Source organism: Scomber scombrus, chromosome 22 (assembly GCF_963691925.1).
Source record: "Scomber scombrus chromosome 22, fScoSco1.1, whole genome shotgun sequence".
NCBI lineage: Eukaryota > Metazoa > Chordata > Actinopteri > Scombriformes > Scombridae > Scomber > Scomber scombrus.
In genome coordinates, this window is record NC_084991.1 from 14,918,445 (window position 1) to 14,945,047 (window position 26,603).

A 26,603-nucleotide genomic window follows, 5' to 3' on the forward strand; every position below is an offset into this window, starting at 1 on the left:
GCTGACTTAATGTTGTTATTTCCTACTTTCCATGTTGTTATGACCATTAAATATTTCACTGTTTTGTATAAAAGTTTGAGCATTTGATTCTTTTGAAGCTCTTCTTCTTCTTCTTCTTCTTCTTCTTCTTCTTCTTCTTCTTCTTCTTCTTCTTCTTCTTCTTCTTCTTCTTCTTCTTCTTCTTCTTCTTCTTCTTCTTCTTCTTCTTCTTCTTCTTCTTCTTCTTCTTCACCATGTATCCAGATATCGCATTAATTAGCCAATCAATATAGGTGCTAAAATTATCTGACATTGTGGATAAAAAAAGGACTAAATCGGACACTAAAGTTGGTCTTTTTTACCCTTACAAATGTGACCATGTTATAACCATGAAACCAAACAAAAACTCCACCAGAAACCTACTTTTTTTTTTACTTTTATGAAGGAACTGAAAAAGCTGTATTTGGCAAAGCAAGGTTAACAGTCAAAGTAACACATTTATTTAACAGTGAGAGCAATTGCATCATTACAACACAGATTAATCATAGCTTAGTGGCTTTGAAGCTCTTTAAAGATAACACCGAAAAAGATGTGACCTTATTTTAATATGACAATGACTAAATCATTTCAGATTGCAGTTCCCTGCGCATTTCCATAAATATTAGTCCAAAGAAGTTCAAAAGAGAGGGGTTATTATTTATATGACAAAACTGTCTCAAGCAGGGATTGTTCTGAACAGTCTAGACTCCAGCTAACAAGGTGTGGAGATCACATTAGAAACTGATAGAGGTCAGCTGATACCATTAATCATCTGACATTGCCATTATCACTCTTGTAGCCTACTGCACACGAGCCATTACAGCAGTGTAAAAAGGGCATTTTGTCTCCGATAAGCATCTGTTTTTCTGCACCAGAGAAAGGAGTCGAACATGGGAAAAATGTAAATAGAGTAAAAAATAAAAAATGCTGCAGTGAGTTTAATTGTGTTGTAGTCTCTCTTTGTGCTTTGATGTGCCTTGAAGTATGTTTAGGGGGAGGCAGCAATGTGTGTGTGTGTGTGTGTGTGTGTGTGTACCTGTTTGTTCTTTCCTACCAAATGTGAGTCATCATTAACACCCTTGATTATACCATCAACACCGTAGTCGAGAAACAAATGGCCTCTAATTGTGCTCATTGTGTGACTAAAGGGAGGAAGGACGTGTGTCATACTGCATCATTTCTTTGATCAAAGCCAGTGGCCATGCTGTAAGTAATTGGTACTTTTTTAGTTATAGTTTAGGTACTGAACAGGGACACATCCATTAATCCTAATACATACAATGAAAAAATACATTCTGTAGTCCCTCAATTCCCATTTCTTTAATATCTTCTTCTTGCTCGAATGTGCTTTGTCTTAGTTAAATTACAAATAAAGGGAAAAAAATCTCACCCAATTCTGCTGCTCTATGTACTTTTGTACTTTATGATTCATCTCACGCAATATATTCACTATACCATCATTTTACTCTCTAGCCTTGAGCTCTGTGTTCTTTATTGTTGGCTGCATTGTTGATGACAGTGAGTTCTAAAACCTTTCTCTGCTGTTGCTATTCCTGGTCTGTAGCTGTGGAGGAAATATTAACAACCTTACAATGCAGAAATACTCACAATACTTACAATACAAAATCCTGCAGGTAGAACAAACTTCATATGTCAGTATTGTAAAGTTAGACTGCAACACTGATTTTTTGTATTATTATCATTAAAATATGTTGAACCTAGTATATATTTTGCTGGTAAACACTGAGCAATTTTTATTTTACCTTTTATAACATATTGGGAAATTTAATTTAGGAAACTGTGTCATATTTCATATACTAATCATACACCCAGTGTCCAGTTTATTAGTTACATATAGCTAAGATTAATGCTGGTTAACGATTCAACTTAATGGTCATTTTTACAGATGTAGTTTGTGCTTCTGTTGAGTTGTATTGCATTATGATGAGGTGTTTGTAATATTGATTTACTCTTATTAATATATAACACTGTTGCATTGGATTGCATGAGCACAAACTGGCAAATAAGTGTATTTTTTGCATGTAAAATCTCAACCTGTTAAGTACAGTAACTATGGTTGCATAGCAAAATAAGTAAATTTGCTTAAAGGAGTAGAAATATAAAGTAGCATATAATGGAAATACTCAAGTAAAAATATATGTGTACTTGAGGAAATCTAGTTTAGGTGCAATATACAATTTACATGTAAAAAAATGTAGTCATTAGGGAATTAGTAAGCAGGGTGCAAAATAGTCTTGTGTAAATCATTTCCATTATGAAACAATTGTTTGGAAATTGGAAATAGAAACAACTGTAGGTTGGTAACACTGTCTACAGGCACATGCTAGCACAGTCCCACATGCTCCGGCTCTCTCTGTCCCAGTACTGTGAGGCATAGTGGGCATTCCAGCAGCGGCTTGTATTACACTAACCTCCACGGCTGTGTACAACACTCCAAATGTCACTGATGTCATTTTCCATGGCTACACTTTCGGTTGTGATTCATAAATCGCTCACTTACTGAGCCCGGAGTGTCAACACGAAGCCCACTGAGACTTCACATCAAGGTTTTTAATGTCAAAACAGGGAGATTGAAGATTGAACAATCATATTTTCATCATCTAGTCATTTAAATTTTAATCTTGACTGAGAATGGACATAAATAACCAAGATAATCTTCTGAATTCATTATCAGTGTAATAGCATGACTTCAAGGCCAGTACAGCCATTACTGTAGTACTGTGTGAGGCCACTAGAGAGAGGTGTTTCTTGTATTTCCTACATCATCACTTGTCATATTTACCTTGTGTTGCTGTAGATCATAACAATACATTTTAAAGGGCTTGTTTGATAATTCTGACATGATTTCTGTTGAAGGCTTTCCCTGCATTTTTACATACCTGAGAGGAATACTGATTATGAAATAGATGTTTAACTGAGGTCTTTGGAGAGTTAAACCTGCCCTCGGGCAAAGTCTGCGATGTTGAACAGCTGTCTAAGGATAGAAAAAACAAGATGATATAATGTAGGTAAACTTTGTGGATCTGCACCATCAGCAATGCTAAAAAAAACATATACATCAGCCATTATGTTTCCATCAGCAAAGTCATTTTGATTTAAACACCTGAAGTTTTGAATATATTGATGATCAATCTTAATTTAATCATCATAACACTGGGAATTTATCTTGCTGCTGGTATCTTCTCATATGCATTTAGACAACATTGTAAGGAGGAGCCAAAGATTGAACACTTTAACTGTTGTGGATATGAAACTTTTAACATTTAAACTATCAACCTTCCTTCTATCATGTCCATGTATGGTCAAATATGCCTCTTTTTTTGGTGATGAAATGGGGATTCCCATTGTGCTCTCATAAAATCCACATGAAGTACAACACAATATCCTTTCTAGAATCTGTAACCTTTCTACAACACTTTAATGTCTCCAAACATAATGTGAGGGGTTAGGATTAAAAAGCAAGCTACAGACTTTCTCATTTCATATAAACATTAGTTGTATTTCTCACAGCTTCTCCCTCACATAATGACATGCTTAAGACAGCTCACACGCAGATATTTGACCTCAACAACAACCTGAAAGCCTTCTCAGGTGACATTTTATATTTCATAAACACATTGCACATTTGTTGTTTATCTGCTACTCTTGTTGAGTCATCTATACAAACAAAATGTATGTTTGTGTCTAGTCTTGTGAGGTTAGGATGTATACCTCTAATTTAGTATATTTGTGACATGTCCTCTTCTTTCATCTTAAAAACTTATTTTTTCCCATCTACTTTTATATTTTTTTCTCCTTCCAGCTCTTCCAGCTTGGGGTGAAATTTCATGCTTATGAATTAATTATGTATTTGTGTGCATGTATGTCTGCCAGATGAATGTAATGAATCCAGTATGTTTTTATATCTATTAAAATATAATAAAGAAAAAAGAAAAAGCATCCTTCCTCCGTCTATCACTTCCTCTGATCTGGTCAATGGGGATGAAACCTGAGCAGTTAACAGGGTCTTTGCTTTTGGATGAGATAGCAGCATACTGAACATATGACCACACTGTCATAAGGTGCAGCTCATGTGATATTATTCTTAGAGGGCGTGACAAGTAAGAAGTGTTAACACACAGTTTGCTCAGTGCTTTGTCAAGGCACAGAGGTGTAAATAGAAGATTGTGAAAGAAATCAAAATTGCAATGAAAACTGTTTTCACACCCCTGATATAATAAAAAGTGTTACTGTGGGAGTCAGACCGTAATATTTATGCAGCTACTTCATCTTTGCCTCAACTCTGAGGAATCAGACCCGAGCCTTTTGTTATCATAAAAGATGGTGACGATGGTGGGGGTGTTGTATTCAGCTCTCCTTGCTGAGATGTTTACCTGATTAACAGCCGTGGACATGGGTGAGCAATTTCTCACCTGCATTAAACGTCACCTTCAGTCTTGAGTTCTGTCACTTCAGGCTGTGATCATTTGCCGCAGAAGTGGCTATTTGGCGGAGAGTATAGCTCTAACAGAGATTTTATTGCACAAAACACATTTCCAGTGAAGAAACAACACTGCTTTGTGCTTCTGCTGTCACCGTTTGAGTTTAACACCTTCCATTTACAAGAGTCTCTTTGTTAGTTTCAGTGTCTGCTCTTTGTATTGAGCTAACAAAGGCCATTGACTTTCTGCTGCTAAGACTAAAAACGTGGATAAACCTTCAGAGGTTGATTTCAGTCCGCAAGGTGTAACTACTGCACCTTCTGTAGCTGCAATTAGATCACTAAAAGGTAATTAGTGACAATCTATTATGTGATTGTTATAATTACAGAACACACCACAGGTTTATTGTAAAATGAGTAAATTCTATATCAAGGTCTTTATTTACGCTATATGCAAATATAGTAATTATCCTGTAGGTGACTGAAATCCAGAAATGAATAGGTTTTATCAACCTGATTACAGTTTACAATCAACAATGAAAAACACATACATGATGGATATTTTTATAGGCAGATTCCTTTTTTTTTTTTGGAGCAGATATAGTTAAATTTTACTAAATCTAGGCCAACAAATAGAAACAAGTAAACTATACCTACAAGCAGGTACCAGGGTCCAGGAAACCAAGGCAGTTGGACAGACTTAGAGTCCCCCCCTGCAGTGCACACTGGCAACATCTGCTCCAGGCTTTACTTAACTAGGGGGAAATCTAAAATCCTAAAATCCTGTCCATGACCCTGATCAAACCATCTGTATTTTTAAAAAATCTTTATTTTTCTAATGTACTTCTTTGCAAATTCAGTATATAAGAAATACATTCCTGGGTGTCTAATTGCTCCTGGTCAAATGAAGTGGACAACTTTCTATATTTTTCTTACAAACTACTATGACTGTAATCTTTATAGCAAAGGAATATGTCACCCAGTTTCAATGGTGTGGCTCATTGGCATGTTTTTAACAATTAAACTGGAAAACAATGGAAGTCTACACAGAGGAATAATATATATGAGGCTTTGGATACTCACACAATACCTATAAATAGGATGAATTCATAGTTGGTTTTGGCTATTCACATAAGATTAGTTGAAATCCAGCCAGCCATGCCCTTTAATGACACCATAAAGATGCAGCAGGAGATATGAAGGAAGAGTTGACAAAGTAAGTGATCACTGTACACAAGCACATAGATTTATTTATACAAATATAGTATGTATAACAATTGCATATCAACAATTTGTTGTATTTTTTTTTCTTTTTTACGTTAAGCACAGGACCATCAGCTTCAAAAATGCAAGTCAATCAATTAAGAAAGAGTACCTGTGATTGAAAGATACAAAAAGGGATCTGTTGTATTGAGATTTCTGCTTAGAGTGTGAATGAGGGACAAACACATTTTAAATATCCAGTGATGGGATTCCTATAAAACCTGAGCGCAGTGGTCACGTAATACCAAAGCTTTAGCATTTAGTCAATCTCAGCGCTAACAGTTTTTTTAGGAAATGACAATGTTTGGCAGCATGGCACGTATTATGATAGGAGAATTTTGCTCTGCTGGACTTAGCAATTAGATGTAACTGTTCAGAACACATTATTCATATACATTATTCTGCAACATTTTCATGAAAATACCACTTAGTTTGGTCTCTCTTGGGGAAAAATAACATAATCTGGCATACAAGAAGTGATGTTTGGAGTCTGTTTGGGATAAATTGAACGAACAAAGAAAAGATTACCACTTAAAGAAAACGAAACAGAATCAACACAAGAGAGTATCAGTAACACAAAGATCAACTGAGAAGTAATCTCTGGGAAGTACAGTGCACGAAAAGCGCTAAGCACCAAAGATGGAGATGACAGTAAAATAAACTCACACTTGGTACTGGGATATTAGAGAGAAGCTTAAAAACATGTTTGTTTGTTTTTTTCCTACAGGCGGAGAAAGGAAAGAAAAAGGTAAAACATCCCACACAGTCTCATCGCCGTTCACAATGATTGTCAAAACAGAAACACAAGGAACAGATCCACATGGACTATGTGCTAGTATTCAGCTGTTTATACAATGAATAGATTTTAAATAATAATCTGCACGTCTTAGAAAGAATACATAATATTTAAAAGGAACAATAAAACTATGTTAAATCTGATCTCGTCATAAACTATTAAATAGACACGTTTGAAAAATAAACATAATTCTACCATATTTTGATTTAATTCCAACTCTGTTCAAATGAAAATTGGTGACATTCTGTTTGTCGGGAATAGGACACAGTTAACATTTCCGAGGGTGAACGTGAGCCTTGTTGAAATCCCTTGGTAACATATATTTTCTGGATAAATCTCAGTTGGGAGTAGCTTACAAAGTCTGTCAGTATCCGCAATTATTGCACAGTAATTGTACATGCCACCTGTAAATCAATAATCTCTTTAAATGGCACAGAGGATAGATTTAGACTCAGAAGCTGCCTTTCAGTGCATAAGACCCACTTTGCTTTACAACAATTTACATTTGCACCGATCCCATAAACTGTGTATGTATCAGATCATCAATTTTGTGGTGAAATGTAAAACTGAAGAATGTGTGTTATTGCTAAACCTACAAGATATAAAATCTTTTCTTGCTACAATATAGAAGGTAAAAAAGAGTTCACGTTTCTCCAAAACAGGACACACACACACACACACCAAAAAAAAACAACTTTTAACAAAACAATGGTCATTCATACAAAGACACAAGCACCAGTTGAAGAATCAATAAAAACACCACTGTACAAATGATATCTATGGCGAAATGGCAAAGGTGCCACAGCGTAATGGGTGTCGGTAAGCAATCAAAAATGGACGACTGTAACAAAACGACAAACAAGAAAGGGAGCTTCAGTAAGAGTCACAATCTTGAACTATCCAAGGGAGAACAACGTATAAAAGGGGAATATAAAGATAAAATGAATGACTTTCAGTGCTAGCCTCCCTCATCCTTGTTTTTCAAAGCACCAGTTTTAGGACAGACGCTCTCTTCGTTTTTGCTCAGTTAATCGGTGGTACACTGACAGGGAGAGAGTTAAGTTAAAGTCTTCTACTAGTTGGTTTCCTCCACAACAGAGAGATTCCTCTGGGATCCTTTAACACAAACAGATGGTCTTTGAGATCCACCTTTCCGCTCTCCTTCACTCCTTCTTCTTCTTTTGGAACAACCTGCCAATCACAAAAAAAGAAGAAAAAACAAGCTGAGAGCAATGCTGAAATGCTGAAATGCTGATGGTTAGGTCTCAGAGATGGTTCAGCAATAATGTTTTTATACTTTAAACTGATGAGTTTTGCAAAGTGATCATAGCTCAAAATGATAATGTAGCTTTAGATAGCTTTTAATTGCTAACAATCTTCAAATCCTTCAATCTCTGACTATTCACATTTCACCATTCCTGCTTTTGGCATGAAACTGTAGACTATATAAAGATGGAGGTAGCACAATGTGATGTCAGCCATTGGGTTGCATTGGAGCCCTGTTTGGAGCCCAGATTTGCTGCTTATTTGAAGCAAAGACCTTCTAAATAAGGAGTGCAGGAGTGTTGCCTTTTTTTTAATTATGGAAGCATGCTTCACAGAAGTGGATGCCTTTTGAATGGGAGTAAATTGGAGCCAGGGATTGTTTTGGAGCCAGCATTTAGTGGTTGTCAGTGGCATTATACTTCCACATTGGCTTCAGCATCAAGCCATGGTATGTTTTAGGCACATGCTTCACATTCCTCACATATATTTAATGAATGTGGCTGCTGTTTAGATAATCATCTACTAAGTGAATTGATCCAGAAATCAAAGCCATTGTCAAGATTACTCTAGCTAGCTATGAAATGTTGTGATTTGTGTGTAACAGAAAAAAGAAGAAGAAAGACACAATCTGAGAGAAATATGAATACCAGGCAAACCACTGGCTCGTGTTGCACTCTTGTCTGTTTGTGCGTGTCCCTTGGTTGGCAGCCTTTTGGCCGCCAAAACAAATCTCTGCAGTCAGCATGCCAGCATTGATATAACATGATCCCTGCTCAGTTCCCTGTCTGTAGCTCTACCACAACCCACTGCTACAAGCCCCCAAATACCTTTCCAAGCTGTGCCGTGCCAAGTGCAAGACAAGAGATATGCTTGGGGGATTTAGCATAAAACAGACAGTGCCACAGAGATCTTGGACCAATGCCTGCCTCAAAATAAGTCAGGCAAACGCATAAATAATTTGAGAAGTCTGGGTAGAACTTGGTGTAGCATAATATGCTCTAGTGTTATGGTCTGATTAGTGTCTGAAAAGTTTCTTCTTACTTTTAAGTTTTTGTATTTTCAGTCAGCTAAAGTATGAGTTTGCTTTAGTTCGACTGGCAGTGCAAAGCTTTGTTCTAAATTTGGACTATGTGTAAAAATCTTTTTTAAAGCAGAGATATGTAGACCCTCCATCAAGTTGCACCTCCCAAGTAACAGCATTGCAGGCTGTAATTACTTATCCACGAACCTGCAGAGCACGAGCCACAGATGTAATCGGTTAAAGCTTGAATAATTTACAACCTTTACAACAGAATCACTGGCAGAACACAGCAGAAGCTGTAATGTTTGCACAGAGGATACCAGACGCTTGGTTTTCAAAATATACCACTGAGGTTTCAGGCTTCGTGCTGGGATCTTAAACCCTGCTACCTGCACACGGCCAGTAAAAACGCTTGCCAGGGAAGGCAGAGCATGGCGAATGAATCTTAAAAGAAGGCTTGAACCTGCCTTCACTTCACCCTCTCTCCATCTGTATTCCTTGACTGTATGCTTGCGAAATGATTTACATTTCTGTCTGAAAACTCACGCAAAACAGTATTTACAGTAATGCTCGTCATGATTAATATACACAGACAGTTCTTCATAATCAATAAAACAAAAACCAGTAAAATATATTCAGTAGATAAAACAACTAAACAATGCTGCAGATTTCTGAATATATTTAAAAGATCACTCTGCAAGTGTCACCTTGAAACAGAAACAGCTGGAAGGTCCAAGCCGGAGGCAGTGCACACGGTCTTAAGGGAAATGATGAAAGGTAATACTGTATGTGGATACTGTATCTGCATTAAGTACCCAAGCTGTTTTTGATTTATTGCATTCAAGTCCAAAATTCTGTTACGTGAAAAAAAAATCCATGTTGGTGGCTCAAAGATAATCTGTGCTCATCTCGACTTGACCTCAGTCCATTTCAAGCTCAGCCGACCCAGACTGGGACTCTGAGCCAAAATAAAGCAATAAGCTACAAGAGCTGTGCTTTGCAGTGGTTTTTAAAACACCAGCTGAGAGTCTGTTAGTGTGTCAGTGCTTTTAGACAACAGCAGGGTGTTGTGAGTAATACTGGTTAAGGGAATGGTCTCTTTGGGAAATATATTTCTAGTCTTGCTTGCTTGGGAGTTTGATGAGAAGATCAGTGCCAGTAGATGGTTAGCTTAACTTAGCACAAAGACTGGAAACAGGGGAAACAGCTAGCCTGGCTCTGTCCAAAGGTAACAAAATCCGCCTACCAGCACTTTAGCTCACTGATTAACATGTTTTTGTGTAATCTTCATAAATTCTCGGCTGGACGTCACTGCTCCTGGCCAAGAACCTCCTGTAAAATTGCATGTTTTGTTATGCTTTGGTTTTTGTGCAGATTAAACAAGATACGTGTCCTGTTCCCAGTCTTTATGCTAAACTAAGCTTCCATCTCCTTGCTGTAGGTATGGAGCGACATTAATCTTCTCATCTTCCCCACAAAGTTCAGCTACTCTTTTGAAAGCAATGTAGGCATCATCCTCCTACATCTTGGAATGTTTTTCCTTGTGCTCCTGGCATCCACGCCCCCTCACCCTTAAAGCAATGAAGCGCCTCACCTACGACATGTGGTTCTGCTGAGAGGCCAGGTTCTGCTGTTGCTGCTGCTGCATGAGGAGCTGCTGCTGCTGGCGCCGCCGGGCCGTACGAAGCTTCTCAAAGCGAGCCTCCATCTCCTCCAGCACTTTGGGGGTGTAGCGAACCACCAACTTCACACTATCCTTGGCCGCCTTAAGCAGCTCCACTGCTTTCTCGTGGTGCTCACCTTCCACACTCTGCAGGGAGTTTGGAGTCAGAGAGGAAGGGGAATTTTAAAGGAGGTTGATTTTAATATATGGTGTACTTTTTTTTTTTAACGGTAAAACCATTTTTAACGCCCTGTGAGATTACACAAGAATGAGGCTTACAGCCACTGTTAGTCACATTGTTGCATAGGGGAATACAATAGTTAGTCAAAGCGTTGGGCGCCAGGCAGGAGAATAATAATTAAAAAATCCCAATACTGTCATATTTTAGAAAAAATGTAAGTAACTTAGTGAGCCTTTCTTATATGGAGATGAGGTATGTACATTGTTTGGACTAACCTATTTCAGTGGGCAAAGTTAACTGGAAAAGATTTGATTTGGGAGTGTGACAGAAAGACTTTGAGTTAGAGTCATACCCTTGCTTTGATGTTTTTGACTATGAGTTGTTTCAAATATTTAATGGTGAATAAATGGTGTTTCTTCTCATGTGTTATACTTTTGTAGCTAGGGTTATAGGCTAACTGGGTTAGCTATATGTACATGCAACATACCTATGTGTTCATAAATTCATTTTTCAAAGGATTGGATTTAAAAAAAAAAATGTAATTATCCTGTCTGGCGCCCTACACTTTGAGCAACTATTTCATTCCCCTTGCCTACAGTATGCTTCAAAGTCTCTCCAGTGGGTGAAGAAGTTGTTTCTGCTCCTTAAGCAAGACAGTTCTGTAAGCTCTCCTGAAGTTCTGTAGCTCTCCTGATTGACTCACACATCAAAGTGGAAGTCAAACACGGCTCAGTTTTATGAAAAGTTTCAAAAAGTACTTTAGTTGAAGATATAAATATTTTTTGAAGTAGTGAAAATTAGACTTAAATAATAAATAAGGGTTGAAAGTCTTATCCACACTTTTATAACCTCCCTCAAATATGTATATATCGAGCCTTTTTCCGCCATGTTTTATATCAAAATAGAAGTCTGATTTGTTAGACCTACCACGCCGTTGACAGACAGGAGCTGGTCCCCTCGTTTCAGGCCGCCGTGCCTCTCGGCCACACCCCCGGGAATAATGCGGGAGATGTAGATGGGAGAATTCTGCTCTTTGCCACCCATCACGTTGAAGCCGAGTCCTTCCTCTGTCTTGGGTAGCTCCACCACCCGCGGGTGAGAGTGGCCCTCGCTGGCTGCAAAGGCTGCGACTGTGGCCTGAAGGAAGAGAAGCAAGATGGTGCAGAGAGTGTGTAAATACTCCATGCAATTTACACTATGTGACAGCTGATTATTTTACAGCATAAAAAAGAACGCGGAAAAGTGCAGTTGTCATTCTGCTCCCTGAATTGAGCCTCTGAGGCTGTGCTTCCTCTCAGACTGAATACTGCACAGCATATGCCATTCTCATTAAAAGTGACAGACCCTGGGGCACCCCAGTGGCTTAATGGTTAAGGCGCATACTACTTAAATACAACGTCCACAGTTGCAGCCTTGGGACAATTGTTGCATGTCATGCCCCCATCTTTTTCTCTATGTTTCCTGTCTTTCACCACTGACTCAAATAAAGGCAAAATGCCACACAGTTAAGATTGAGTCAGGGTTCCACATGAGAAACTCTCTGGCTTTCTAAGCGCATGGATTAACACATTGAAGTTCACACTGGAGGAGCAGCCAGACAACTTTCACCTCTCTGTATCTTTACCAGCTGGTTGAAGTTGCTCGCTGGCTGTGGAGTTTCTTTGAACTGCAAACCAAGCCCCTTGCTCCTTGTGCCTTCAGAACAAAGCACCCAGCAGCCTGTTAGCTAAGTCTGGGGAGGCTAATGGCAGACGAACAGAGAAGGAGACACCCCGTCTCACAGATCCACAGATGCACTGCCACAGGTGCTTCACTGTCAACTCGGCATCATTTATGATATGTGATGGAGATCGGGGAAAAAAGGAAATAAAAAAAAAAGTAGAGGAGGGAGGGTTCTGTCAGAAGCTTTTGCAGATGTGAATCCAAATTCCCCAGCAGCAGACGAGTAGCTTGGCACTTTGAGGTCTTTGACGATCCCTCCAGGCAGCCTCCTCATAACGGCTCCCTCTTACATATTCATATACATCTTCATATCCACATTAATTTCTGCTCAAATGGGTTTTTGCTCATTTCTCTCTCCTCTCCCGCTGCCCATTTTAATCTGGTTATTGTATGCTGTCAACTTCCCCTCTCCTTCTTATTCTTTCTCTCTCTGTCCTTCTCTTTTTCTTCCTCTGTTCCTCCCTCACTGTCCCACTGTGAAGCTAAAAGGCAGCTCCTCAGCATGCATACCGTCGCCTCCTAGGCCTCACAGCACATCGACCTTCACAACTTTATCTGGGTTTGTGCGAACGAAAAAACAATCTGGCAGATGGCCGGCGACGCTTAAACACAGGAGGCATTTTAAATGAAAGGCTTGCTAGATGATACTTTCTTGGTAAACATACAGCGCATTATAAGTATGACTTAACACAACCAAAGTCACTTGATAATCAGCTCTAATCTTTTTCCCTGGAGCACACACACAGCCCCTGATAGTCTCGGTCTCCATTACGAGCTGTAATAAGGGCCTCAGGACAAGAATTAGAGTCTGAATTGATTTAATTAATGAAGCAATGAAAGAGAATCAAGTTGTTCAGGTGAAACATAAATCTCAACTGTCGGGAGATTTGCTGTCTCACTAACTAAGGCGCTTGAGAGGCAGTTGAACAGAAACATATTTCTATACATTTCATCATCATTGCTTCTGCATCTTATAGGCCTAATTTTCAAGGCCATTGCTCTGTATGTCTTTTCCTTTTTTTCGATGAAGCTGACACTGTGGCCTCGCTGGGATGAGTATCTTAAGAGAGAGTAACAAACTTCTCGTCCCCCCAGTTGAGAATGTCCTTACAGCTAAGCAAGCTCAGGCTATTAACTGTGTGCTTAATTGCCCAGTGGATATGCAATTTTAAAACTGATTTAGGAGCAGTGACTTCTCAAAGTTTGGAGCGAGGACTGAAAAGTAGGAAAGAGTTTTAAGGCAGCTTAAATCATGCCGTCATGCTTTAGGCTTAGAAAAGAAAAAGAGACAGACGCTCCTCTTTTTTTTCTAGGCTAATCTGTCACAGCTTCTTTGGAGCCTTTAATGAGGAAAGCATGTTTCAGATCAGACAACAGTGTCCATTTCACAAATGATGGGAGACATTGCACTGGTTCATTGCATAGTTCTACATTCTAGGAAATGCACTTATTCACCTTCCTGCTGAGAGTTGGACGAGAGGATCGATACCACTCTAATATATGTGTGTTAACTAAAGAGCCAGGAGTTCATTAGCCTCGTTTAAAGCAGGTGGAAACAGCTACCCTGACTCTCTCTGGAGTTCACAAACACCTCTGCCAACACCTCTCAAGCCAGGTAATTTACATGAATTTTATTTAAAGTCTTCTTCCACTCAAATATTTATTTTTCTTGTAGATGCCTGTTTGACTTTCAATGCAAAGAATGATGTATAAGCACAGTTTAACACTAGAAGGCTGTTTTTACATTAATCTGCTGGGGGGGGGGGGGGGGAGTTTCTCTGTGCTCACCTTAAATCTGAGTTACAGGGGTGGAGCATGATTTGTGACATCACAACTAGTTTGGTGTGATGTGGTGTAGTATATAGTATATTCCAACATGTCCTCATACCGACACGACAGAATCAGTCTATTTCCATCAGTCTATGACTCCTAAAACAGCATTCTGTAAGGTAATATGATGAGGAAATTGAATATGTCAGACACAATTTATCACTCCACACAGAGGATTTTATACTGTATATGCTGAGGGGATCTTTAAAGCCATACACAAACAGGGATATAAAGATGACAAGTTTGTGGTTTTACAAGTAGTCGTACATAGTAACTATTTTGTGGACAATTAAACACAAATGTATTGAAATCCAAAATGGCTTACTGTAATTTTACAATTACAGGAGGCATAATATTTGTTAATATGTGTAAAAATTCCATTTTAGATTAAATATTGTCATGCTGCATAGATGTCCTATTCTACAATCTTATAAAACATCTTTATTTGCTACAGATACCTGTGGTAGAGTAGTATTTTTTAACTTTATGTTTGACACAGTCAGACTAGCTGTTTCTAGTTTTTAATGGTAAGGTAAGCTAGGTGGCTCCTGGCTCCCCATACTTAAAGCACAGACATATGAGTGGCATCAATCTTCTCATCTCAGCAAGTAATCAAATGAATGTATATCCTAAAAAGCAGAACTATTATTTTAACCAGGAGTTCAACTGCAATTTTGCTGCAAGTTTTTTTGTGCTCAGAGCATAGGATTAGTGGAAAGACAATAAAAGAGAGAAGAGCTTGTCATGAGTGCTCATCACTTCAAGCCTTGGCCAATCTCTCTGCACACACACACACACACACACACACACACACACACACACACACACACGCACGCACGCACACACACACATCCATTTCTATTGATATTCCCCGTCCACTCCCTCTGATGTAGTGTAGTGCGGTGGGCTCAGCTGGACGTTCAACCACTGAAGGACAGAGAGGCGCTCTCATCTCTCCCTATTCCTATATCTCCTCTTCCTCACTCTCCCCATCCTCCTCTGCATATCAAATCACACAATCCTTATCTCTTTGTTTTCTTTCATAAAAGCCGGTGTCTCATGCATGAAATTTACTGATAACAGGTAGTGCTCAAGTGACTGACTCAAGCTCATCTCTTTTGTATACCAACATTTTTGCTTATTACACTTGTAGTAAATTCACACAGCACCTGAAATGTCTGTGCTGATTTTGTCCAGCTGAGACCCAGATGTGATGTTTTATAGATAGCATGCAACAAGACATCTGCCTGAAAATATTGAATACTGGAGTATGTGAGGCATAGATTTAAAAAATAAAAGTCTCAAAATGGAACTGTCTATCAAAACAGTAAAACTTGATCAACAAAAGAAAAAAATAATCAGTGTGATACAGTGAGCCTGTCAGTCATGATGATGGTAAAAACAAGACCTGCTCATATTGACTCAGAGGATTTTTCATCCAGTGTGCGTTACAGGATATAAAGGGACAACAGTGTTAAGAAGAAAATGAACTTGTGTCAGAAGAATAAAGATTAGATTAAAATCTAGTGGCTGTTAATCTGATGATTCAGGGTGAACATTATGTGGAATTAAAGAAAGATTTACAGCTCAAATCAAAGACTTTTAGTCAGCAGAAAACTGTTGGAAGCAAAGATGAAGAGCTGGAGATTCTAGCGGAGCCTTTTAAGACAGTAAACTTTTATCTTTAACTTTTATTCAGTGCTGCTCTACCAGTACACTGTCAGTCTTTCTTCTGGTAAAGAAAAAAATGTATAAGTCTGCTTTTGATGTCAGTATTGATAACCAGCTTGTTTGACTTTGTAAGTTATGTTTTTCCCCTAAAAGCAGACTAACTGAACCGAGTACAAACAATGTACGCCTAAAAGTGCCTTTTGATGCCATACATCTACTGATGCAGCAGTCTTACCTCATTAATTGCATTAGCCTTTTTGACTTTAAAGCTGCACTAATCAATATTTTTTATCTATTAAGGATGCATCATACGACTATGCGTACTGTCAAAGGAGTTCTCCTAAGTAATAGACAGATAATTATCATCTGACTCCACTGAGCCTTTTTTTCTTACCTTAGCTGTGGCCCTCGCCTGGTACTCTGGACAGCCATTCACTGTAATGGTTTCATGCATGTATTGGTACACCTGAAAGAAATGGAGAGAGACAGGTGTTGTAATTATGTTTCATTTGGTTGAAATATTAAAATCACCACCCAGTGTCAGAGCTCAAACACTTGATTTCCATAGTCATATAAAGGTGTTCCTTCACAGCTGGCTGTGCATTCACATACTGCAGTAACAGTGCTGGCAGCGCTGCAGGATGACTGATGGAAAACTGATGCATGACACTCAGGCTCACAGTTACTGTAAGCTAACAGGAATGCTATCACAACAGTACTTCTTTACTTACTCAGAAAACAGTCTGCCAACACTTACTCTACACATGAATAATATGCAAATCTTATTATTTTGCCCACAGATGTACAGAAAAGGCTACACAAATTAAGATTTCATCAAGTTCATGAACACCTTATAACACACAATCCCTTCGAAATGTGATGTGAAGAAATGTGGACAGAAGATAAGAAAATACTACTTTATTACTGATATTTTAGATTGTAAAAGCCTTAAGACTACATGTTATTCAGGAGAATAGTGTTGTTTATTTGTGCAGTACATTGCTATATATACATTTCTTAGCAAATAAGAAAAAAGTTAACTTTTAAAAAGGAAGCAGAATCTGGTCCTGACTTCATAAAAAGAAAAGTCTGCAGAGCAGGAGGCAATATGTTATACTGCTGGGCCTGAATAGATGCCAACACATGGGGTTGCTGTATGTCCAGTTGGGTGAAACACAATGTTTTCTGCCTATTCACTGAGGCAGAAAGAATCAATGCAGACAGCTGACCTTTCCTTTTAATACGTGTTTTTTAAAGACACCTTACAACTGAACTTGTCCAAACGATAAAAGAGAAAAGAAAGAAACCAGCCACTAAAAATGTATCTAAATGACGATGTACTGTATGGTTAATATACTCAAAAAAAGCACACTTTGCCATTTAATTCGATTTCTACAGGATTTCTCAATCCTGCAACCAAATAATGAACACGTATAATAGGTGGGTGGACACGGAGGTTTAAAATGACTGAGATGAATAGGCTGATTGTGAAAATTCTCAGAGGAAATGTTTCTGCTGAGCTGGTTCAACAGACTTGATGAAATGCATAAATTACCGGAAAGATCACACAATTTCAGCAGATAGGTTTTGTACGAGAACATATTCTAGTGTTATCTTACCTTTATAGCAGTTGCAGCAAATGAGCTAAATAATTTCAATCGAGCTAATGAAAAAAATGTTCTCAGAAAAAACCCAACAAAAAACTTCAAAATAAATGCAAAACTATCATCTATGACATATTACATACTGTGACTCAGTAATGAATTTTAATCATCTGTTTCCACTCACTAGATGATGTCTCTCATCAAAGTATGGCAGCTTGCCTGGAAGCGAGCGCGCCTCGTAGCTTTGACGTGCCTCAGTATAACATTACAAAGGCATTGCTTCTCTGAACCTTCAAAAGGCTGTATACTTATAGGATACAAACCCTGAGATATTTGTATGTAGAGATCTCAGAGAGGCAAGAAATATCCTTGAGCTTCTGTTGTCTTGTTTGCTCATGAATCTCAAAGACCAAATGAGCAGCTCTCGAGAGTGCAGCTCAGACTGCAACACATTTTCTTCCTGGGATTTATAGCGCTGATGCGTTTGGAGAGAAGGAGCCTGCAGTACACGCACTCTCAGCTCCCAAATGATACCTTTTCCCGAGGACTTCTTCCACCTTTGCACCGTTTGAGGCTGAGCACAGCTTTATAAATGCCATGAAAGGTTTTCCTCGACTGTCTGTCTGCAGAGCGGTTTCCTTTTTCCCTTACTTATCCATTTTCTTAAACCTCAGGAACACGGCTACACCTGCTAATTACACCCATTTATTCTGTCTGCAACTGTCTCTTCCTCTTAGCCCTTTTTAAGACCAAGAATCAGCAACTATATTGGCTTCATCTGTTTGTTAAAGTAATGGCTTTTGGGCCTTCAAACAGTGGTCGCTGTTATGTAAACGTTAAGTAATGTCTCTTTTCAAATATGACAGCACTTCTACAGATAGGGCTGCAATGCTCATGCAATATTGGCGTGTTGTACGTGAGAAGGAGCAGTGACACAGCAATGAGCTGAAAAGTGAGTTCTCAGTTATCTCACAAGGTGCATCAGTGATGGAGAACTTAATTTGCAGGTCTACAGTTACCCTGTGGAATTTCTGACAACTACGTATAGTGCATGTGCATGCAGGTGACACAGTTTATATTAATACCACACTATTCATGTTATTCCACTGATCTACAGGTGACAGTAGTGTGCCTAGAAATGCAGCAATAAACCAGCAGGAAACAAGTAGAATGCAAGCTGGATGTAAACAAGGCATGTGTCTCTAGTATTTATCTGCTACTAATAATGAAGTCAAGTCAATTTTACTACAGTTCAACATCAAAAATTACAAATATGCCTCAGTGTGCTTGCAATCTCTACAGGAATACAACATCCTCTATTCCAAGACCTCCAATTCAGATAAGGGAAAAAAAAACCTTTAACAGTGGGATCACGTGCCATCTGGTTGCTAACTTTGCCTGTCTACTGTTTGATGCTGGGTGGGTATTGAACAGCGGATGGTTTATCAGAGCTTTTTCACTGAAAACAGGTTGATGAGTGCAGTGAGAATAGAATAGACCAAAATAGTAACGTTAGGAACTGAAAAACCAAAAAAATGAGCTGATAAATGTTAAGATGCTAAGTAGAGCTGAAGAGAGGTTTTAGCCTGCAGAGTTGGGTTATAATTCTCTGTTGGTTCATCACTATGAGCAACTGCTTTCACATTGCATGTAGTAATTTAATCCATTGTGAATGTAAAATTATTTAGAAGAGCAGCTTCAACATTATTTTATTCCCAGAATTTCCTGGTTTAACATATTTTATCACTGAAATAATCATCACAGTGATTTAAAGAGGGTGCACATTTAATTCTTTTTTTTTAACATATTTAGCATAAATACAGTTCTCTGAATAATCAAGCCATTACATGGAAATATCAGTTTGCTTTTGGATGTTATTATCTTGTTGTGGCTGCACTTTGCTCTAAAAAGGCTGTCTACAGTGCTTAATCTGTAAATCAGGAGGTCCCTAAACACAGAGAGGGTGCTGTCCAAGCGGGTAAGGGGGAGAGGAAAAGTCACAGAGCCTGGAGCACTTTGGACAACAGATAGCATTAAATACACTGTTGCCCATAAAGCTGGAATAATTTTGTTTTCAGACACATTCCTCTTTATATTTTCTATTTATACACATCACTAATCACCTTCGACCAGGTGAAATGAGATTGAGCAATACAATTTTGAGAATATATACACTTTATCTATCATGAATAAATCACATTATCACAATCATTTCATGAGAAGAAGTAAAACATATTTTATTTCAACTTTATGGTCAAGAGTGTATTTACAGATTTGGATAGTGACAGAGGAGGTAACAAAATCAAATATGTGCCAGTCCTAATCTGGGAAGTCCTGGAACCTGTTCTGGCAGGATCTGGCACAAATTAAGCCCTGACCATCTTTCCTGCAGCTTTAGCAATTCCCCTGCTGCATCTTCTTTAGCCATCCCTACAACATCATTTCCATCAGTCCACCCTCTACTACATTTGTCTTTTTCTGTCTGGTTCACCACAGGGGACGACACATACACAAAGCACACACTATCCCTGATAGGAAAGCATCACTGGCACCTACAAGGAGGACACCACAAAGCCTAAGAATAAAGAGAGACGCCTGCAGGGCAACTGACGTGACAACGCTGCTTGTATCCATGGCCTCCTGCTTCCTCTGAGTCAGAGAGACAGAGAAAGGGAGGGGGATGGGTAAAAGCGAGGTCTTAGCCTGGCTGACGTTCTTGGAAAAGGGTGAAACCGGCACAGGACATTACAATGCACTTCCTTACATGGTCTACACTCATGACGCAGAGGGAGAGTATCCAACATGCACACAGACTGACTTAAAGAACCTTTTATCATCTGATCGGATTGTGATGTGGGAGGCTGGAAGCATCGCAATGGAGTCAACACAAATCCTCCACCCTTGCTGCTTTTGCTTTTTATTAAATAAAAAAAATAAAAAGAACACAGTCAATTATGTTGATTGAGAATCTCTGCTGAAGTGGAAAATCAACTGCACTGTTAAAGCTGCTGAAAGATGCAATCGCTCCAGCCTGGTTTTTGCTCTTTCTTGTGTTTGTCAAGTGCGACTCTCCAACCGAATATACAACAAATTCCCACTCTCCATCATTTCCAGCTGGTTAGCTTTTCCAGTCATCTCGTCTTGTGTCCTTCCTTTCCCATTTGCAAGGCTGATTGACCCTGACAACTCATTCAGGCTGATTCAGTGAGACTAAGACATAGACCCGAGATTCTCCCGCTCTCTGTCATTGATGAACGTGGCGGAGAAAGACAACCAGCTCACCAAACTCTTGTCTCTTCGTCATTTATCCCAACACTGCTGAACAGGCTCTTTTCCCTGCCGTCTATTCTTCACATTGACAGCCAGCCCGTCTTCTTTAACAAGGCTGATTCATGTTCGGTAAAATCTATTGACGATGAGTCGAAGCTCGGATTTGGAGGGGGACTTACAAGAGAGTTTTCTCTTACGGACATGATTAGTATGTCCACCCTGTCAGGACTTATATTGACCCACCAGACTGAAATGAGCTACATCAAATAAGTGTGCAAAGGAAGGAATCATACCACAGATAAAACAAGGCCTGGACTTGAAAGAAAGGCCATCTGCAATAATGAAATGTCACAGAGGTGACTGTGATCAAAATGAATGACTGAGGAGTTCGGGCTTATAATTCAACCTGTGTTTTATGGATCTTTCCCTCGAACTTAAGAGAGCCAGCCCAAGCGAGCTATCATTCACTTCTTTTAACGGATCTTTTAACTTGATGGTATTTAACACTGACGGATGACATACAGGAGAGAATGCTGTTGAAATGTATCAGAATGTGTGAATTACAATATAGCTAGAATTTAACAATAGAGGTACTATGGTTTTGCTTGTTTCAATAAAGTTACAAACCACATATACTTTTACTACTGCTGCACAGTCGATACAGTCTTTTGGACTGACTAATGCACTTCAACTAATTTCACTTTTGATGAAAACCTACTTTAAGAGCTTCAGAATTGCTTGAGATGGGTAATCCATCACTAACAGCATTCTTTGACAAAATTGTGCTCTCATTTTGTGGAAATAAGAGTTAAAAAGTGGAAATGTATTCAGTCCAGCATGGTGCATTCATGTGCTGGTGGGATGTACTTTAATTTGGGAGGCAGCTGCCAAAAAGCATTGTATTCAGGAGTGATGAAAAAAAAAAGTCGAACCAAAAGGACAAAAAGTACACGCATGGAAGTAATGAAGAAGATTATGTGAATTTGGCATCTTTTCCTATCTATTTTTTAAAAGGAATATACTGCTTTTTGACGGAAGATGTACAATTTTCACAACTTGGAGCTCCAAACAACACTGAAACCACAAACCAACCACTAGTCATGTTATTGACAGGGATAAATTACACTTGTGTTTCATTTTTCATCATTATTTACTTTATCTTATAAAAACTTCAAATCTCTACAAGTCTCATTTCACACTGAAATGAATCTGTGGTTTTCATTAAGGTAGGGCCAAACTATATTTGGCATCAAGAGTCCAAAATATGTTGGAATGTGCTCTAAAATTTGGTTGGCAGCACTTTAAAGTGTAGCTACAGTACGTTAGTTGTAGTAAATGGGATGAAAGTTACAAAAACCTTTAAGTGATATTGAAAGCACTTGTTTTGTGCCTTTTCATAGGCTATAGTATAACAGCAGGATGCCGTATGTGAGAGGACGGATCATTTGGTAGAAAAATGAGCCCTGCTGTTTTAAATGCTTTCTCTTGGCACATACAAACATCCAAAAAGATGTGTATATCAGGCTGTTAAAACCAGCCTAATTGCTGCTTTCACACTGCGATTCCCTTCCACCGTGAGCCTGTTTCTCCAAACTGTTTAGGATATAAACCGACCATCGGGGGACACAGCTGTTGAAAACTGTAATACTCTACTATTTCAACTCCTTTAATGCTTTGTGTAATAATAGTAATAACCTACAGTACGCAATAGCCAACACTTACAACCTGCCTTCCAGCTGGCTCAGCACCACAGTGAGGAGCTCTTATGTCATCGGCTCTCACAGACCTGTTATTGACAATAAACCATCATCAGCCTCGCTGCTGCTCACTAAGCTCGGGGTATCTCTGATGCTTGATCTTTGTTGGTGAAGTTTTCTGAATCTTTGCTGCTTGAAAAGGGGCATCTGCTGCTGCTGAGGCTTTTTCAGAGGTTTTTGAGAATCATTGTCATTGCACTCCAGTGACTGGCACTGGGATCAGTCAGCCAGTTTCCAGACATGCAGTCCGTGCCAGGATGTGCCAGGCTTCCCCAAGCAGAGCAGAGCGGAGCTGGACCCATTGAGAGGAGAAGACTAGCCCATTCTTCGTCTCTGTCAATTTGCATGATGTGAGGGGTTTTTATGTAATGTACTGTCTAAAGCCCTTTCCCCTAATTGGTGTCATTGCCAGTGTTGGCGAACCTTTATTTTATTATAACCAGACACTGGCTGAAACATTAATGAATTTCCATATTTATGAAAAAAAGTTGTGATGTGCTAAAAAGATTAAACTGCAATTAGATGTTAACTACATCAGTAAATTATGTATTTATTGAGCTGTATTTCATTTATAACAATGTGTCATATTTTATAAAATGTTCACACAATTTGTAAGTAAAATCATGATCTGCTGAGTGACTATGGTACACAGTACAATATTTGATCTCATATGTAGTAGAATAGTTTAGTACAAGAGTGTCAAAATTGTACTATACAGCACTTGATAATACTGGAGTAATTGTACAGTGCTTAAGTAAATGTGCTTGAGTAAATGTGCTTTGTCATTTTCCATCACTGCTTGACTAATTACTATCTTGAAGGTGTGTAAATTGAAACTGCTAGAAAGGTCACAGTGGGTGTCTAATAGTGTTATGGTCACAGTTTCTTCTTTGGTTATACAGTTTGTATTTGATACAGGCTGTCATGATTTTCCAAACTGTCCTTGAATATAGTTTTTGGAACCGCTGCACCTTCAGATTTGGATCTTTGGAGCTCTGTTGTCTCCAAACATTATGTCCACACAAACTAATTTAGCATTAGCAAATAAAATAAAAACGTTTATACTCAACAAATCTGCAAAATGTTCACCATCAGTTTATCCAATTTGTTTTCCTACAACATCCCCTCCTGGCAACCAAAGCATGATTAACATTTCTATATTTTGCCAACTAAAAACACTTGAATGAGGTTTGACAAATACTGAGATAAACACTGTAAAAGACAATACTTCGAGCAGACTTTAGCATGAGAGAGGACGTGCACACTTTCTCAGTTTTACCCCAAACCATCATCTCTCCCTTACCAAGTCCTTTGCTGGCCTAGACCTAACAAAAGGTGGGCTGCAGGACACAAACCTTGATCTCAGGTGTCAAAGTCATGTCAAGTTGTATGCACAAACATGAACCTAGATGTATGACGCTTGCAGTATAATAAAGGATGTCACACTAACCTGAAAAACATTGTTAATGTAATGCAGGCACAATTATCTTCCCTCCCACGTTCGATAATTGTCTGCTTTCATTCCAGGACTAATTACATGTTCATTTTGTTTACAATTCTCTTGCCACACAGAGGACACATCTGTCATCTGTTTCCCAGATCCTAAAACTCATGTTTGCTTCACAAATACATGCCACTATAGTTCTACATTATATCACAACCAACAAGATACTTAAATATCCTAGATCTGTGGTTATCAGCCAGTGCAGTGAGAGAGTCATATATAGAGTCATATAGAGTAAATTCTCTTTGCTTTGCACTCTGTCGTCCTCATGAATGATGTTAAGATGATGGATCATCGGGTGGCTGTTTGCGTGCATGTGAATGAAAGCGAAGAGAAATAAATACTACTGTTTATGATTTGATTTTTATTCCGTTACCATAAAATGTGATTGAAACCAATCTCTAACAGTGATTTGCTTAATTAAAATTAAGTGTAACAAGCTTAGCAAACCTTCAAGATAATGAAATGCTCATAATGTTTTCCGGGCCCGTGATCATTTAAATGCTCCGTGTGAATTTTTCATGCAGTTCAAAACTCAGTTTTGCTGTTCAGCTCCAGCAGTAATAAGGCAGAGCAATAATCTCTGACATTTTCATAATGCTGCAGTCATTTGTTGATTGATGTAAAACCACAAAGACTTAAAAGTGCACTTTCCGATTTTTGTTCTTGTTATAGTCATAATTCCTCATTGCATCGACTCTGACTGAACAGGTGAAAGAGCAACTCAAAGGTTAGTTTCAAAATGTTCTAAGTCTGTCATAAAACAATATTCAGGTGTCTAAATGAACACTGAAACAGGTCATTTCTCCTGTTCATACTGACCATTAGAAGATCCCCTTTCAAACGCGCTTACAATGTAAGTGATGGGGGACAAAATCCATAGTCCTTATTTTAAGCAAAATTGATTTAAAGGTTTATCTGAAGATAACATGAGGATTCAGTCATCTGACTTAGAGAAATAAAGTGGATACCTTCCACAGTTACAAGTAGTTTTTTTAGTTAAAAAAACAAAAAAACAACCTATTTGTGTTCAATGGATAGTGTTTTACTCTTCAGTTGCAGTCAAACATAATAATAAAAACAGGGAATTGGGCAGTTGTGAAGGGATCTCTTAATGGCCAGTGTGAGCAAGAGGAATGATTACAGCAATGTGTCAATGTTTATTTGGACAATTGCTTTGCCCTGACTATTGTTTTGGGAGAGACATGGAAAAATTGTGAACCTATCTTTAACCATCAACTCCAAGGAAAAAAAACATCACAGCACTGAGCGCACTATGTGATTAGAACTGCAATGAAATAAGACCATAACAAGGAGTACAAGTACCAAGAAGGTCATCTAAATAGAAAAATATTGCTAATGAGGAGGACATGAGTCATGTTAATGTTTACAGACCAGCGGTTCCTTCCACTGACAGTGACTCACCTCTCTGATGGCTGTGCAGAATTCACTCTGAAGGACCTTCTTCAGGGATTGGAGCTTGTGACCGGGAACATCACCCGACTCCTGCAGCTTCTCCAGCAGCTCGATAGCCCTGGCAACATCTGGCAGAAAGAAGGAGAGAGGCTGGCTGTGAGTATATATGTGTGTGAGTACTCATGCCAAGAGGACAGAGTGGGGGGGGAAAGAAAAAGACAAAAAAAACCTCCCTATTCAATTACATTAACAGCACAGCTATGAGAAAGGCGCTAGAGCGAATCAATGGGTGGGATAATGGAAAGAAACTCAGTCAAGGCCAGAAGGGGCAAGAAAGATAGAATAGCAATCCCATCCATGGATCGTTTGCTTTGGCTTGACTTATGCATGAGAATAAAGGAGAGCAGGAAAGAGTCAGGTGCTCATTTGTTCGAAGTTAACGCTGCCTAGTAAGAGTAGGCACCTGCAGGCATTACAAAGCATGTACACTAAACTCTAAGCCTTAAGTTAGAGGCTATGACTCTGGGTGTATTGAGCTCTCCGCCACTAATTAGTCTGCACCGAATGAATCCGCCAGCTTGGCTGATTAATTTCTTGCCCCCTGATACTGGCAGGCCCAATAGAGATACATAATCGAAGGAGAGGGAAGTTACTTGGTACTCAATCACTGGACTTGGACTGTTGGGTCAATAATATGTTTTATTCAGCTTGTGTCACCAGAGACAAGTGACCACACAAAGAGAGATGATTGGTTCAGTTACTGTATATAATGGAGCAGTAGTGTTTTCCCATGTTCTTCTTTCACCCCAAAACACACTGGTCCGGCTTGTTGTTCCCAGACCAATTGCAATGTCTTCAAACTAAAAAGGATCAGCAGAATTCCAGCACCACACAGTGAATAAATGCTTTACCTCTTTAAACACCAGAGAAGGAAGCTGTCTAGTTATTTTATTCAACATTATATTTTTCTGCAGCTAACAGAACACCCACACCTCATTTGACTGACAGCCGAGCCGCTGGTTTAGATTCCTGTCACCCCACTAAACAACAACAGCATCTCTTTTTAAGACCTTACACAGCCATGCTTGGCTTCCCAACAGGGATTGATCAATACAGAAAAGGTGAAGTACACACATACATTTTGTTCATTGTGGAGCGTGTTCTGCATCAGCAAGCATAG

The 26,603-nt window shown here is 38.9% G+C and overlaps 1 protein-coding gene across 1 annotated transcript in view; it reads right to left on the bottom strand.

The window, feature by feature from the left end:
- Positions 1-5,606: 5,606 nt before the first annotated feature.
- lin7a (lin-7 homolog A (C. elegans)) overlaps positions 5,607-26,603 on the bottom strand; it is a 33,910-nt gene continuing 12,913 nt past the window's right edge. Inside the window, exons 2-6 of the mRNA XM_062444089.1 lie at positions 25,433-25,551; positions 16,267-16,338; positions 11,577-11,786; positions 10,400-10,615; positions 5,607-7,709 (exon numbers count right to left, since the gene is read on the bottom strand). Coding sequence (XP_062300073.1) covers positions 10,400-10,615; positions 11,577-11,786; positions 16,267-16,326 — 486 coding nt within the window. The 5' untranslated portion in view covers positions 16,327-16,338; positions 25,433-25,551 and the 3' untranslated portion in view covers positions 5,607-7,709. The remainder of the gene's footprint in view (positions 7,710-10,399; positions 10,616-11,576; positions 11,787-16,266; positions 16,339-25,432; positions 25,552-26,603) is intronic.